Below are 16948 nucleotides of genomic sequence, written 5' to 3' on the forward strand. Positions count from 1 at the left end.
ATTATCATCGTCACCTTTCACCTACATTTATGTAGTTTTCAAAATGACTGTTCAGTGTTTGTGTGTGCGTGCATCCAAACTTGTCCTTGGCATAACTTCTTTGTGCATGGAGGAATTTTCAAATTATTCATCATGAGATTTCGTGTCATGCACATGAACCAGGTCACCGGGTCAGAGGTCAAGGTCAGCTAAGATGATGCAATGTCAAGATTTTGCCTTGAGTATAAAGAGGATGAGTTGCGCAACATTGTTCCCGTGCGCATGTCTTGTTTTTGTTTTGTTTTTTGTTGCCAGCTACACATAAGCTTGTCCAGACTTCTCAGAAACTACTGATGCAATTTCACCCAAACTTAACAGAAGTGATCAGTTATACGTCAAGTTATGAATTATATCGCCATTTTCTGGTTCAATGATTTTTGTCAGAGTTATGGCCCTTTAATGATTTTTTAAAAGTTTGTCCTGACTACTCCTCTTATACCACTAGTGCAATTTTAATGAAACTTTACAGAGGTAATTGGTAGCTCAAGTTCTTGCCCATATTACACAGGTTTTTGGCTTGAATGATTTTGGTCTGAGTTAGGGCCCTTGAATAAAAAACGCTTCTTACCCTGTTGAAGGTTTATGTTTTTTGCACGAGGCGACACATGTGATCACTGATCGCTCTTGTTATATACTAGTATATAAGTCTTCAGACAGCCGTTCGTGCAGTTCATCGAACAAACGAAATCCCATATTTACTGAATAATATCTCTTTGTAGTACTAACGGATTTTTTGTAATTTCAATCCCTAGTACTGATGAGTTCAAGTATGTGTCCAATATGAGCAATACCATATGTGCTGTATGTAGGAAAGTGCACATGAGTCTCATATGGTAAATGATTGGACAGGTCCATATTTAAAAAAAAAAAACATATATTATTATTTTCTATTTATATATTCATAATTATGAAATAAAATGCAGTGGCAAAATATTGAACTTAATCACAGCACCAAAGGTTTTATGCCTCAGAAATCCATATTTCTTAATTCTTTATTAATGTCAAACATGTGTTTAATAATGTTCAACACGATAAGTATTAAAATACTAATGACAGTTGCGCTGAACGTGCACAATGGGTCATAAAGGTGGCGAAATGTAAAAGTAGTATTTTCCGTACAAAATACTAATTCACTGTGATCCCACATAATATTGTTTGCTTAGGGTAATGATTTTTCATACAAATATATGGGCGTTTAAAAAATTATCTTTGCAAAACAATCGTTATATTTAAATGTATCTATATCAGTTTATAAATGCGGAATATTACTATTGATTTTAATGGGCAAACAGGTCAATTTCTAACAGTGACCAGCTCATGTAGATATATTCAATGTATTTTCCTTAATATAAAACTCTGGTTCAACCTTCGAAAATCCTCACCTTGCTATGATAATATAAACACACGCGATAATGTAACCTATACTGTATCACTTGTCCACTGTATCACGTGAACGTCTCTCATCACTTGTGTTGACGTTTATAACAGTTGACTATTTGACCCCGTGTAATCCTATTGTTGTAAAGGATGTGAAGGTCAGATTTGGATAAGATATAGTCACTGTAAGTGGTTTTAACACATCAAAGGTAAATTGTTTTTCCTTTTTAAAATATATTAGTATCTTATATACACTGTACCTTTTTAACATGCCGACCAAGCAGTTATTTTAAGTTAACGTTATTGGCGTTGTTATACGAGAAATCAAGGGGAAAAATACAATCTTATTGTACTAAAATGGAAATAAATTTAACTACCGTGAAAGTTGTATACCACGGGATTTTGAGAATCGATCACACAGACTTATAATGTTCATATACACTACATGGACATCAAGTTAATTAAGATATCTAGATTTATTATATACTTAAAAATGAAATATTGAGAAATATTGATTAAATAAAATGCGTATTTTCATTTTCCGTATTTTCACTGTAAAAATTCATTTTTCACTGCAGTGAAACATATTTTCCGTATTTTCACTGGTGTCTTGCCGGACTACTTTCTATTAAATTCCGACAATACGCAAAATTTTAAGGGAAATTCTTTCAAATTCTAACGTCAAAAAGAGAAATGTACATAATAAACAGAAAATTCAAGTTTTCTCTATAAATACATGATTTATTTTCATCTTGTGGCATGAAAATAATCATATTTCACTCATGGCTACCGCCACTCATGAAATATTTATTTTCATACCACTCGATGAAAATAAATCATGTATTTATAGAAAAAACTTGAATATCCTCTATATCTTAAATGGATTTGCTCATCTTTTTTCAAAAGCAAACTTGATATAAGGAAGGCCGATTTGGGTCTGAATCTTGTTTAAGGCATTACTTAAAACAGCAAAAATGTTCCACTCACGTTATGATCTGAGATGGACTAAGATCATTATGGATCGAAGGGAGAATTTAAAAAGTGGTATTTTCTTTCAGGAAAATATGCATAAGTTGTTTAAAACAATCAAAGAAGAGCACGAGAAACCTGTGGAAGGACAAATTACAGGTATATAGAGGAATTTTGATTTGTATCTGTTTCTTCACACATGTATCTGAACTTGTAAAATATTTAAGATAGGACTGAAAACTGTCTAGGATTATTTTGGGCCATCACAATTTTAATGGAAATGTTTTGATTTTTGAGCCTGTGTGCAAAAAATTCACAACAATAATTTATAGATTATAGTTTAACATATTATTAAATGAAAGTGATTTTAGCTACTGTAACATTATCAAATATCTCTGTTAGTAAAGTTGTATGAATTGATATTGTATACATATCTTGGAAGGACAGAGGCATGTTTTTAAAAGATAAAAATATTTTAAGTAATAGAGTGTACCTGTTTTAAAGATTAATGTGATCTTAATCATTGACATATCCATGTGTACTAACTATAAACACTCTTTATATCAAATATTGTCTCGGGTTAAAAAGGAGAGATTCCAGAATGGGTTAACGGAAGTCTATACAGAAATGGACCAGGAATGTACGAGGTTGGGGAATACAAGTACAATCATTGGTTTGATCCCCTGGCGATGTTCACAAGGTTCCACATAGGTTTGTACTTAACTTAAATATGTCAAGGTTACACTAACTGACAGATCATATACTACGTGCATGTGTCGATATACTAAGTACGTATGCGCATGCCCATATACTGAGCACATAATTATATCCATACGTCTGTCGTGCATCTTGAGTGTTTTTTAGAAGTGCAGGCATTATGATTTTATAAATAATCAGTAAAGGCGATTCCATATATAACTAATGTTTAACATATATTGTATAAAATATTAAGTTTTCACCACATCACTTTTGTAGCTTCTTTTCGAGCCACTGCTATTCTGAGTGCTGCATGGATATCTGTAGTACAGACTATGTCAGTTTTATTTCTTATGGTTAAAAATAAACAAATGAAAATGCCCACCCTAGGCAGGGATTAAAAATCTTTATGAGAAAAGTGAACGAAGTAAGAAAAATGAACAAAATGTCTTATATAAAAAGCTTTATAACAATTTACTGTTTATGAATAGTCTTATCATATTTAATTTTATGTAACAGAAAACAAGAAAGTAACCTACCAGAACCGCTATCTAAAAAGTGAGACCTATAAAAAGAATGTTGCTGCCCAGAGGATTGTTATTTATGGATTTGGCACACTTCCGGTTCCAGACCCTTGTCAAAATATCTTCCAAAGGTAGGTCTGTCTTCAGTATTCAGAAGTCGAGAGTTTTGTACGTAGAGGATATGTTTTTTCTACATACAGGATTTATTTTCATCGAGTGGTATGAAAATATATATTTCTTGAGTGGCAGTATCCACGAGTGAAATATGATAATTTTCATAGCACAAGATAAAGAAAAATTCTGTATGATTGTATAGAAAAAAACTTGAATTTTCTGTTTATTATATACATTTTTCTCCTTTCAGACATTACAATTTGAATGACTTCCCCTTAAATTTTGTGTATTGACTGAATTTAGAAGAAAGTAGTCCAGCAAGACACCAGTGAAAAAAAACGGAAAATATGTTTCACTGCAGTGAAAAATAAATTTCTACAATGAAAATACTAAAAATGAAAATACGCATTTTATTTCATCAACATTTTTCAATATTTCATTTATAAGAATATAATAAAAAGACTTGTTGTTTTATACCTTTAAAACAAGGTTCATCTTTATCATTTATAAACAAGATTCAGTAATGCATACTTATTGTGGCCACATAATTGTAGAGAAAACGTGTAGATGGACATCGCCCATTCCCTAAAATTAAGTTTGGTATGGCCTCACTTGAAATTCCAATAAAGGAGAGAATATTTATACTATTTGAAGTGAGTACTTCCGAAATTTTACAATTGAAAATGAAACACTTCAAAATAAATGTAATGTTTATGCAATTTTCTGCCGAAGTATGTGCAATGTATATGCACAGAGGGGCATGTCTTCCTAAAGTCACCATATGTGTCAGTGTGAACACAAAAATCAATTTCAGTTGTGTTATTAATAAAAACACTAAATTTCATTTCAGTTCCAGTTGATAATAATTTGAATGTACACATTATGCATTTCTTACTGTTTGATTTTTCAGATTTTTGAGTTATTTCACAGTAGATGAAAAGAACGACAACACGAATGTCAATTTTTATCCATTAAAGGATGAGTTGTATGCTAGTACAGAGACAAACTTTATTAGGAAAGTTGATCCTGAAACCTTAGAGACACTAGAGAGAGTAAGTTAAAGAAAATGTTTTAAAATTGTTCCGAGACACTCGATACTCTAGAGAGAACAAATGTCATGCCAGAAAAAATGTTTTAAACTTGATCCTGGCACTTAAAAGACCACAGAGAGAACGGTTGAGGATGCCCATGACCGAGTGCTTAAAATAGTCACTACCCTCCATAAGTAAGTATACAGTGTGATATTTCATAAAAAGGCAAAAACAAACAGCTCTTTAACTTAAACAAATACTTTATTTGGCATTTAATTCATTTTATATCAAATTTGTTTGTTATTCATTGACAAATAAAAGTCTGCATAACAAGAACTTGGTCATTAAACAACATTAAGTACATTTTTAAAAGTGTATACAAAATACCAATTCATGACATGAATCAGCATTGCCAATAATTAATTTTCAATAGTGTGTATAGCCTCCTTTGGGAGCAATAACAGCTATCATTCTCTCTCGCATGCTTCTTATAAGTCTTTGACACCTCTCTACAGGTATTCTGTCCCAAGCATCCCTAAATTGGCTTCCAACTCGGTTAGATTTCTTGACCTGTAGTCGCGAACACTGCATTTTAAATCATACTACAGATTTTCAATTGGATTAAATTCAGGGCTTTGGGATGGCCACTGTCCAATGTCAGTAATGCCATGCTCCTGCTTCCAGACATTGACTATTCTGGCCCTGTGACAAGGAGCCCCATCATCTTGGAAGAAGTAGGAGTCGCCATATCCAAGGTAGTGGGCAGAGGTGGTGCAACATTGCTCAAAATGTCAATGTATCCATGTGTATTCAAGTTACCGTGAATAGTATGGAGAAAACCTGGGCCTCTGTATGACATTGCACCCCACACAGTAACTCCACCACCCCCAACTTCACTGGTGGCACAACACAGTCATTGTGAAGCCTTTCAAAACGACGCCCCGGACAAACACATTTCCATCATTTTTGAACAGAGTGAATCTGGACTCATCTGTCCAAAGAACAGCACTCCTGTCAACCCAAGTCCAATCAACATGCTCCTGAGCAAAGGCAATGCGCTTCTGGAGGTGAACCGGTTTAACAGAGGCTTCCTGACTGCCTTCCGTCCATGTAAACCAGCATCCTGTAATCTATGCCTTTCTGTGGTGAGGCTGGCTGAGACTCCGTAGCTCTCCCATGAAGCTCTGAGGAAAGGCACAGCCTCCCAACGATCTCTTAGACTGAGTCTAATGATGGCTCTATCATCTCTCACATTTGAAAGTCTAGGGTGCCCTGAACGAGGTCTTTCGGCCAGTCGTCCTGTCTCTTCCTTGCGCTCCAATGTCTTGTAAACTGTTTTCCTGCAAGAAATATTAAGACAAATATCAGGTCCATTTCTATAAAACTTGGTCAAGACATACATTTTAATTGGTAAAGACATAAAAAAGAGTTAAAACTTAAGAAAAGACTCTTACCTGGTGACTCAAAGGACTCTTGCTATGGCAGTCACGCTCTCTCCATGTTGGTGACGGACCAGACATTCTACCCGCTGTCCTTCGGTTAAACAAACCATTTTATTGTTGTGTTTTATTGATGATTATTGTCCAAAAATGTTATACTATTGTCATTTCACACATTGATCATGTTGATTGTATGATTTGGATTGAATTTGTTTTTGACAAATCTCACTTTAAAAAAACATGAATTGAAAAGAATTGCCTCAAATTTAAATCAACGCATAATTTGTCTGAAAACGGTGAAACGGTGCGTTTTTATTCACTCCCTTTTAATAAAGATTACCTGTATTACAGAATGAAGACAAAACAATTGAAATAATAATGTTAGCTATTAGCGCAAAATTTGACAAAAAGCATATTATTCATACGTGTATACTTAATTATTGAGTGTAGACTGTAGTGTAGTTAACTTAAATCAAACTACTTGCCCCTCACCGTTGTTGGTTCGTATCAAGTCATTCTTTCATATTATGAAGCTATCCGACTAGTGGTTCTACTCAGATATCCGTTCGTTAAAATGAAGAAAGATAAATTGATTTTATTTGTGATGATGTATTCTATTGCATCCATATGCATGTATTAAAATGATAACTCTGCATCGTTTATTGCAGGTTAATCTTACAGACTATGTCGCTGTTCACACGGCAAGTGCTCACCCTCACTATGACGCAGATGGAACAGTTCACAATATCGGAAACTGTTTCAAAGGAGGTCCAAAAATTTGTATCATCAAAATTCCTCCTAAAAAAGGTACATTTAGCAAAGACTTATCCCTGACAATTGTGTTGATTGTGTTAAAATCATCTTTATTTCTCAAAAGCTTTTTATTTTTTTTTGGTGTCCTGTTATAGTCTGACTAGCCAATTACCTGAGACAACTTTTGCATCTGTTACCCTTCGGCAACTAGTACAGTTATTATGATCTAGTATTTTAAATGGAAATCAAAATGCTGTGTTATGTACATTTTACTATTTTAATGACAAAACATTTCTCATTCATTGCTACTTTATTATATCATAAACATCTACATTGTATTTTGCTCATAAACCATTACATGTATAATAAACATAATAAAAAGAGTGGCGGCGTCGCCGATTGGTTCACGCGTTGGACTAGTAATCTAAGGATTGCTGACCGCGTGGGTTCAAACCCTGTCAGGGGCAAGCCGTTGTTTCCTTGAGCAAGAAACTTTACATTCATTGCTTAGAAATGGCTGGTTCCAGGAATGGATTCGAGAGTGTTTCGATAAGCTTATAGCTTCCAACAAAATCGAACTAAAATAAATTTGTTTAAACTAAACATAATAAATCTCACTTTAACTTTCACTACAGAGAGAAAAATATATCAATTTCCAAAGGGATAATGTGTCTTTAATTCAAAGAAAATAAGATTTGTTCTCTGAGGAATAGCTATTTGATATAAAGATGTTTGGTGTAAAATATATTATTTAATGGTGCATAATTATTTTATTTCACGTTTCGTTTGCTCTTATATGAATATGTTTTTAATATTTAATTAATACAAAGGGCTAGGTATCGTATGCTGTGTTTTAATATGAATTTATGTTATGTTTATTTATCATGTTTTCATCAATTTTTCATTGTTATAAATAATATGTGTAATAATATTTAATTATTATTTCATCTACAGAACCTAATGATGAATTTCCACAAGGTCAAGTTATGTCTGCCATCAAATCATCAGGCAAAGTTAGCATCAACTACATCCATAGTTTTGGTATGACTGAAAACTATTACGTGTACGTCGAACAGCCAATGTTCATGAATCTACTAAAAATAATGACGGCTAAAATTCGAGGTTCGCCTATGAGTAATTCCATGGACTGGTACCCGGACCTAAAGGTTACTAATCTTTTACTCCTACTTGATCTTCATAAGTTGTAACTTAGATTGATCGTACTCATTTTGTTTAGCTGGATTAAAATAGTATTTATTTTGTCACTCGAAAGTTTTGTTTGTTCCATTGATATTGTACTAAATTGGTTGTTATGAATGAAAAGCTGTCAAAGGATTTTTTTATTTAATTGACTTTAGATACTGAAAAATGGATATTTTTAGTTACTTTTACAGGAAAGGTTAGGAATGGTGCTAAAGTGATAAAACACTAGTTTAGTTAAATTGCCTACTATTATGTGACAGAAATTATATAGAATACATGAAAATATTTCATTTATTAAAATATAAATAAACAAAAGCTATCACAATGCCTTTGTAGATAAAGCATGGCTCTTGTTCAACAATTTTTGCGCCATTTTAAACAACATTCTCTTTATCTGTATGCTGAATGTATTTGAAGTTTAACCTTTATTCAATAAAGCTACCTGGCAGGAACTATTTTCTGCTAGGAAAACAACGTAAAATTCCCCTCCTACATGTACAGGTACTGTTCTGCTAAAACAAAGTCCTTAAGATTGACATTTACAGTGGTAACGGCAATAATGACAAGACTATGTGAAAATTATACCTGTGCATAACCATACAGTCCAACTACTTTTTTTTATTAAGTATATTGTTTCGAATGAGAGGGTACAGTTGACAGTTTAAACTTTAATATACAAGTCTATTATAAAAATCATAACAAGTACAAAGTTTAGATGTTTTGAATATAGTAAAATAATGTTATTTTAGCGTAATGTTCTTTATTGTACTTAACATAGAAACATTTATAATTAAAGAGTCAATTAATCCAACTTTATTTATCTGTGAATTTCAGACAAGATTTCGCATTATTGACAAGAAAACTGGTGAAGAAGTCAATCCAGAAATCAAATATGAAGCTGATCCCTTGATGGTGTTTCATCATATAAATGCATATGAAGAAAATGGTGAGAATGCGTTTTTTTTCTATGTTATTTGCTTAATTTAGCGACACTATGCTATTTTTTTCATTGTCAAGTTAAGCTGAATTAACAATATATTTAAAAAGATATACTGTTATAATGGTGATTGACCGAAAGTTGATATTGGATATGATGTAAATTTGCCTAAAATATAATATAATTATAAATCTAACGTTACATGCACATTCCGATGGATATTAACAGCAATTTCCTTGGGACACTGAGTTATTTATTGTTCATAAGAAGTATTTTTTATAAAATTGAAAGTAATTATGGCAAAATGTAAACTTATTTTACTTATTCATTGAAGGTTGTTTATAAATGATTTGCATTTTTATGTCGACTTGTATATTATATACATGTATTTAAATAAATTATTTTTCAAATGTTTTGAATACATAAATAATTCATTTCTTTCAAAGGCGGTTTATTGATGAGTAATTCCTTTTGTTTTCAAGGTCACATTATTGTTGACCTCTGTGCTGTAAGATCAAATGAAGCATTGAGCTATGTCTACCTCAAGGACCTAACCTCAGAACAATGTGAGGAAAAATGGAGAAACTTTGAAGACCCTCAACCTAGGAGATATATTTTGCCTTTAAAAGTTAACCAACAGGTATTGCAACATTACTTAATGCAATATACATGTTTCAGATTATAGGTAAATTATGATTTGTATCTCTTAAGGCTCATCAAAATCGGATTTTTACTTCCTTGTCCAATTTTATCTAAATCATTTCTTAACTTGCATATATGATATTTACGTATATAGTAACTTTCGTGCAGATTGTGGGCAATAAAGACAATTGATTTTGTCTCTTTAAGGAAAGGTGAAATAGTTTTAGTTGTGATTGTGAAAAGTATTTTGGAACTGAAATTAAATCATATTCGAGTCGGCTTCCTGTATTTACTAACCAGCACTTGTGTCATTTAGGGAAACATGGTCACGACAAGAAGAGGTTTGAACCCATCGTTCATGTGTTGATAGACAGACATCTTAATCACTATCTCTCCAGATGGTTAAATAATCAATGAATTAGAATTTGCATAATTAACTCTCTAACAGCCAACTTGTATATGATACAATCTTATTTATATTCTTGAATAGTCTGAAATCTTTCTAATTAGAACAATTTAATTGACTTAATTTTTTAAATATCTACATTTTTGAATACAGACACCACGCAACAAGAACTTGGTGGATATAACACAGGCAGCAGCAACAGCAGAAATGACAGCAGACGACACTGTATATTGTACATGGGAAGCACTGGTTAATACAGGTTGTTATTTTTATGAATGGAAAGTCATACATATTATTATAACACTTGTCAACACAATGAAATTAAAGCAATTGACAATTTGCACTGCCCTGTTCTTGCCCTATAAACCATGTGAACATTTTAAGCATGGATGAGTTTCTAATACAATAAAGGCACCCTGAAAAGGAAATAAATCACAGTTTTATAATAACCATATCAGATACTGTCAAATTTATGCACTAACCATGCCAATTCTATATTAAAGTTTGCGACCTGTCATTGTTCATTAATTATTTTCACCTCTTTATAATAATGATTACTGTAAAGAGTTTTATCTCATAAATATAATATTTTACTGTACATGTTAACTCTGGTACACATTTTCTACATAAACCACTCTATCTAACATGTCATGACCAAATCTCTGTGTCCCCTTACCCATAATTTTCCCGTGTATCCCCGTAAGCCAGAGACTGTGCCTTTTACCTATCATTCCCTGTGCGTCTATATCACAAGCCTGTGTGTCATAAATTGTTGTGTCCCTAAGCCATTAATCAATGTCCTTTTTACTATAAACCCTGTACCCCTTAGCCATAAATCTGCCTGCCTCTTGGCGGTAAATTCCAGTGTTCTTAAACAATCAATCAAATGGCCTCTAAGCCATTAGTTCTTATCATCCTATCTCTCTGTTCTTCATAGCAATAAATCCTCTTAGACTTAAATCATAGCCACAAAACCATGTGCCCCTAAGCCATAAATTACAGCTCCCTATAGCCATTAATCATGCGTCCTATTTTCATAAATATTGTGCTTTTAAGCCATTGTTTTTGTGCCATATAATAATAAATCCCCGTGTTTCACAACAGTTTACCTCTAAGAAATAGAACTGAGAAATATACTTTGAAGCAATTACTTACACATAAAACATTAATATAATACAGAAGAGAACCGCAGGTGTGTGTGGAATTAGACACTGAGGCAAGAAAAGAAATGATATTTTATTATAAATTTAATATCTTTTGTTAATAAGTATCAGTTTGTTCTGATGCTAGTTTTTTACAATTAAAGTAAAAGACTTACAAAATGATTATTCTAGGTAGTCAAGTCATTTCTTTTTTGCTAAAGCTGTCCAATATGATAATTATTATACCGTCTTTCGTCAGGTATGGACTTTCCACAAATAAACTATAAAAGTCACAATGGAAAGAAATACAGATATACATATGGGGTAGGCTGGCATCCAAAGGGAAAACATTTTAATACTGTAAGTATGGCTTATTGTATAGAAAAAGTATATAATAATTAACATGGTAAATTAAAAAGGACATTTTTTAACCTATAAAGTTTATTTATTTTAAAATTATAGTAAAGCTATTATAAGAGGCATGCGACATCACTGACCCCTGTACATGTTTCAAACAATATTGCAAAGCGGCATAAATCATAAAACTTTTAAATAAAGTTGGTCAATTATTGACGAAACCTTGAAGACTATATTGATATCCAGCTTAGTACCAACTTTAAGAAAAAAATACAATAATAGCATTTCCACATTATAAGACAAAATCTTTAATCATCTTTTCATTCTTTGAATAAACCATCAATATTTCCACAATATCCTTTCTTTAATCTTTATTATTTTATAAGTATGCCAAAGTAATAAGTTTTTCATACTGAATTCAAATCTTAGGTAATGAAGATTGACATCAACACTAAGACATTCAAGGAATGGGGTGAGGACAAATGCTACCCCTCAGAACCAGTGTTTGTACCTAATCCAAATGGTACAGATGAAGATGATGGTTAGGCTTGATTTTGTTATCTTAATTTTTAATATCATTATCATTTTTGATTGTTATGATGCGTTTATTTTTTGTGTGAAATGATTCAAATTTATCACTTTTTTATCAAAAAGCCCTATCATAAAGACTCTAGAAACAAAAAAGTTTTATACTTAATTATATGCTGCAATTGTTAATTGCCGACTGAAATTGATAACAGCAAAAAAAAAATCCGCACATTTCATGCATTAGCTATCGGCATTGAATGTATATATTAAGCAGTGGGTTGAACAAATGAACAAACTTGAAGCACTATTGATTGTGTGTTATTTATAATTAATTTTAAGTAAATTAATTAAAATTTTGATTTGAATGTGCCTCAATATTCTTTGTCTCTTTATTGTGCAGGATATATTAGATTAGCATTAAATTAAGTCTCTTTCACCTTAATTTGTTTTGTTTTAATTACATATTGAGTTGGTACTTTGACCATCTTTTTCAGAATTCAGAAACAATGAAATATTGAATAAGTTTACTGGACATATTGAATTTAGAGGATAATGACGTAAGCTTACATGTATAAAAATTCTTTACTCATAATATAGGAATATCTTGGTATACATTTTGTTTTCAGGTGTTGTATTATCATCTGTGAACACTTCAGACTATGACAAAGGAAAGAACGCCTTCTTGCTCGTACTTGATGCTAAATCTATGAAGGAAATTGCCAGAGCAGAATTTGATATACCACGATTTCCAAAAGATTTTCATGGCTTGTTCAAAACGAATCAGTGAATCAACAGATCTCTCAAGACAAGCATCAGTGTTGTTGTTAGAAAGTACACATTTTTGATCAGTATAATATTAGAAATTCCTGATTGCTTAGTGTAGGAGTTAATCTCAGTAAAGCTGCGTTATGATTTGTCGTTACAATTTTGATATATGATGGTAGTAAACAAATTGTTAATATAAATACAGTTTTTCAAAGTATATACATAGATAATAATGTTTGTATATAATGTCAGTGTGTCAGTGTGTTTGGAATAGAAACAAAGTTAATGTATGTTAATATCAAAGCCAAAATGTTTTATTTTTGTAACATTATTATTATATAAAGCTTTCATGCTAAATATGAGATCATTTTCTACGTTCGTTTTTAATCAAAAGTGATATATAAGGTTCTACACTAGGTCATTTGAGAATTAATGTAGAAATGCCAGAATAAACGAAATTTTGCTAAAAAAAATCCTTATAGATTTTTGATAATGATTTAGTTACAGAAAAAAGTTATTTGTTTAATATTTTACAGTGAATAGTATGTAGGTATATTTGTAGGCAGATTTTCATATTGGTACAAATTTAAATTATATTCACAAATACAGGACTATGTTGAAGAAATTGTATTCCTTAAACTTTTTTTATCTTACTTCTACACATTACTGATCAATGTATAAAGAATTTCTTTTCAAGTTGATGCAACCATGGAAAATGTACTGGATATTTGTGGGAATAAAGAGTGAAATGTATTTGTAAGATTATAACAAAATAAAAAGTCTTATGATTTGTTAGATAAAATAGGTATTATGCAATATAATATATTTCTATACAAATTATCAGTATTTCATGGTGCAATAATAAATCTATTTACAATAATAAAAAAACCCTGGTCTGTTTTATTGTACTCGGAATGTAATTTAACAGTATTTTAAAGTAGTGCTTTATACTTGATATCACGCATTATAAAATTATTAAAAAGTAGTGCTTTATACTTGATATCATGTATTATAAAATTATTTTAAAGTAGTGCTTTATACTTGATGTCATGCATTACAAAATATTTTTAAAGTAGTGCTTTATATTTGATATCATGCATTATAAAATTATTTTCCTGTTGTCTGGCATAACCTTCCTGCTGTCTGGAATAACATTCGTGGCGTCTGCCATTATTTTCATACTTTAGACAATAATTTTATGCTGTCTCACATATCATTCATGCTATCTGACATACCTTTCATGCTTTTTACATTAATGTCATGCTGTCTCATACTTTTGATTGTGTCTGATATTGCTTTCATGCTACCTGAAATACTTTTATGCTGTCAGACATTATGTTCATGCATATTGACATAAATTATGCTATATGGCATTACATTACTTTTTTATGCTGGCCCAGTTTTTATGTTGCCAGATTCTAAAAACATGAAGATTGGCATTACTTTCATGCTGTCTTATAACTTTACGCTATGTGACAAAATGTTCAACATGTCTAATGTTAGTGACATACTTTCTGGAATTACTTCTTTACTGTCTGAAGTTATTTTCATTCTGTCTGATAATTCTTTCAATCTGTCTGACATTACTTCTATATTGTCTGATATAACTGTCATACTTTTTGACAACACGGTCTTACTGATATTACTTCCAATATGTCAGACATTAGTTTAATGCTGTCCGACATTACTTTCATGCTGTATGACATAACAGTTTACACTGTCTGGCATAACTTTCAATGCTATTAAACATTACTTAAAACGGTGAAATTGGAAAATTAATAATGTAAAGTAGTTAGAAAATAATCCTTTAGTTAAAAGACTGCAACATCGAAAACCGTTAGATGTACAGTACTGTGTAGTACAAAATACATCATCTTGCTGCTACTATATACATTGATTTCCACCCCGCAGCTTAAAATGGAGCAAAAATACCTAAAAAGTTATATTGTACGAAAAAGGCAACAACAACAGCATCAAAAATAAGAACTTACAACATAAAAACACTCATCCTCACCGCCCCCCCCCCCACCGAAAAAAATCAAACATAAAGCAAAAACAATTAAAACCCCACAAAAACAACAAAGCATTTATTTCATAACATCCAAATTCCAAATTTTGTTTTCTGTCGAAATTAATGACCGTCATCTATTAATAGCTATTGTAAGCAATGCAAGGATTACATGTTTTTACACACATAATGCACAATAAGAAAACTTTATAATAATGGATCGATTGATCAAAAATAGGATAAAATTTAAACATAAAAATGCAACAGCTTGTTATTGTACAATGTAATGAAAACACATTGATTTATGTGAAGAAGACTTAACATTATGGAGATTTTGTTTCTGCGATGTTAGATAGATACCTATGTAGATGATGCTAATTGGATAAAGCTTTTTTATGAAGGATTAAATAAAATAATAAGACAATAAAAAGCCAAATAGTCAGAAATTTGATTACTTTGTAAACTTGTAAGTAACATAATACAAACAAAAAACTCGTTCGTGCACATGTGTATTTAAGAAATAATATATCCCAAACAGTGATTTTATTGCTCAATAACATCACTGTTTGGAGTTCGGATGCGGGGAATTATATCACGAGGGCGTAGCCCGAGTGATATAATGATGCGCGATCCCGACGAACAAACAGTGGATGTTATTCAACAATAAAATCCCGATTTGGCATATATTATTCTCGATTCTAACGAACGAATCCAACAATTTACAACTGCTCGCGTCACCTGATAGCTTAGCCCCTAAATCTTCGCCTGATCCTTTTTGTACTTATTTGATAGCCGGCGTCAAAATTTTTTAGTGGTTCCGTCACGTGCTATCATGATCTAGTCACAGTCGTTAAATATACGAAACGTCAACAGTGATTTTATAGACATAATAAACCACACTTTCGGTATCTTCTATGCTTTAACTGGGACAAATGCTGCGTCTCTTAGATTAATGTTAACTCCTCCACTGACCACTGAGTCTCTTCGCTCGTGCGTATCAGCACCCTACCGACCTAGCTCCTACGCACTCCTCATCTGACCACCTACTAGTCTCTCGCGCGACTAGCACGATCCCTCCACTTGCACTATTGGACATTTTGATTTTTTATACGATACATTCTTATAACACCATGGAGTAGATGTCAAAATGTAATTATTTTGGTTTTGGTAATAAATTGTTTGTCATTAAATAGTCCAAATAAGTTAGATATGGTTTATTTAGTTAGTACATGTTGAATTAAGGTTCATCCATCTATTTTGTTAAGGCAGATTACCATAACATATTTTGTGAGAAAAATCTTTTTTTTTATTCTATGGGAACAAACATATTTTGTGAGAAAAATCTTTTTTATTCTGGTGGGACACACATATTTTGGAGAAAATTTTTTTTAATCGTGTGGGAATAACTTCATATTTGTGAGAATTTTTTTTTATTCTGTGGGAACAAACTATTTTCTGCTATATTTTTTTCAATATCTTGTTCCCTCAAGATAATAGTTGTGCGAACAAATTAATTATGTTGTTCCCACAACATAATTCAACCAATCAAATTCTTGCATCTTGTTGTCAGAAAAATGGATAGAGATGTTTTAATTAAACAGTAGTTTTGAAATGGGTTTGAAGTATCAGGATATTCAAAATATGTTAGACGAGAGAGGCACAACATTTGTATCGGACTAAGGCATTTAAGAAGGTTGATGCGAGCGCAAGGGATTAGCCCGAGAGAAATTTGTTCGGCACGACTAGCTGAATAAACTTATTAATCTTGAGGGAACAAGATATTGAAAAATATCGCAGAACAATAGTTTGTTCCCACAGAGTAAAAAAAAGATATTTTCTCACAAAATAAGTTTGTTCCAACAGAATAAATTTTTTTTTTTTACTCAAATTAAGTTGTTCCCACAGAATAAAAAAGATTTTTTCTCACAAAATATGTTGTTCCACAGAATAAAAAATTTTTTCTTCACCAAAATATGTTGTTCACACGAATAAAAAAAGATTTTTCTCGACAAAATATT

The 16948-nt window shown here is 31.8% G+C and overlaps 1 protein-coding gene across 1 annotated transcript; it reads left to right on the forward strand.

Annotated features, from left to right (window-relative positions):
* The first annotated feature begins 1480 nt into the window (after positions 1-1480).
* Positions 1481-13641, forward strand: LOC132728201 (carotenoid-cleaving dioxygenase, mitochondrial-like). The gene is made up of 13 exons (XM_060713836.1): positions 1481-1625; positions 2475-2544; positions 2974-3096; positions 3601-3736; positions 4630-4771; positions 6858-6996; positions 7897-8108; positions 8980-9091; positions 9565-9722; positions 10284-10389; positions 11532-11632; positions 12059-12170; positions 12784-13641. Exons 2-13 carry the CDS (start codon positions 2481-2483, stop codon positions 12942-12944), a joined length of 1566 nt encoding a protein of 521 aa, XP_060569819.1. The 5' UTR covers positions 1481-1625; positions 2475-2480; the 3' UTR covers positions 12945-13641.
* The last annotated feature ends 3307 nt before the right edge of the window (positions 13642-16948 follow it).

Source organism: Ruditapes philippinarum, unplaced genomic scaffold (genome assembly GCF_026571515.1).
Source record: "Ruditapes philippinarum isolate M1 unplaced genomic scaffold, ASM2657151v2 ctg4221_1_1_1_1, whole genome shotgun sequence".
In the NCBI taxonomy this organism is placed as follows: Eukaryota; Metazoa; Mollusca; class Bivalvia; order Venerida; family Veneridae; genus Ruditapes; species Ruditapes philippinarum.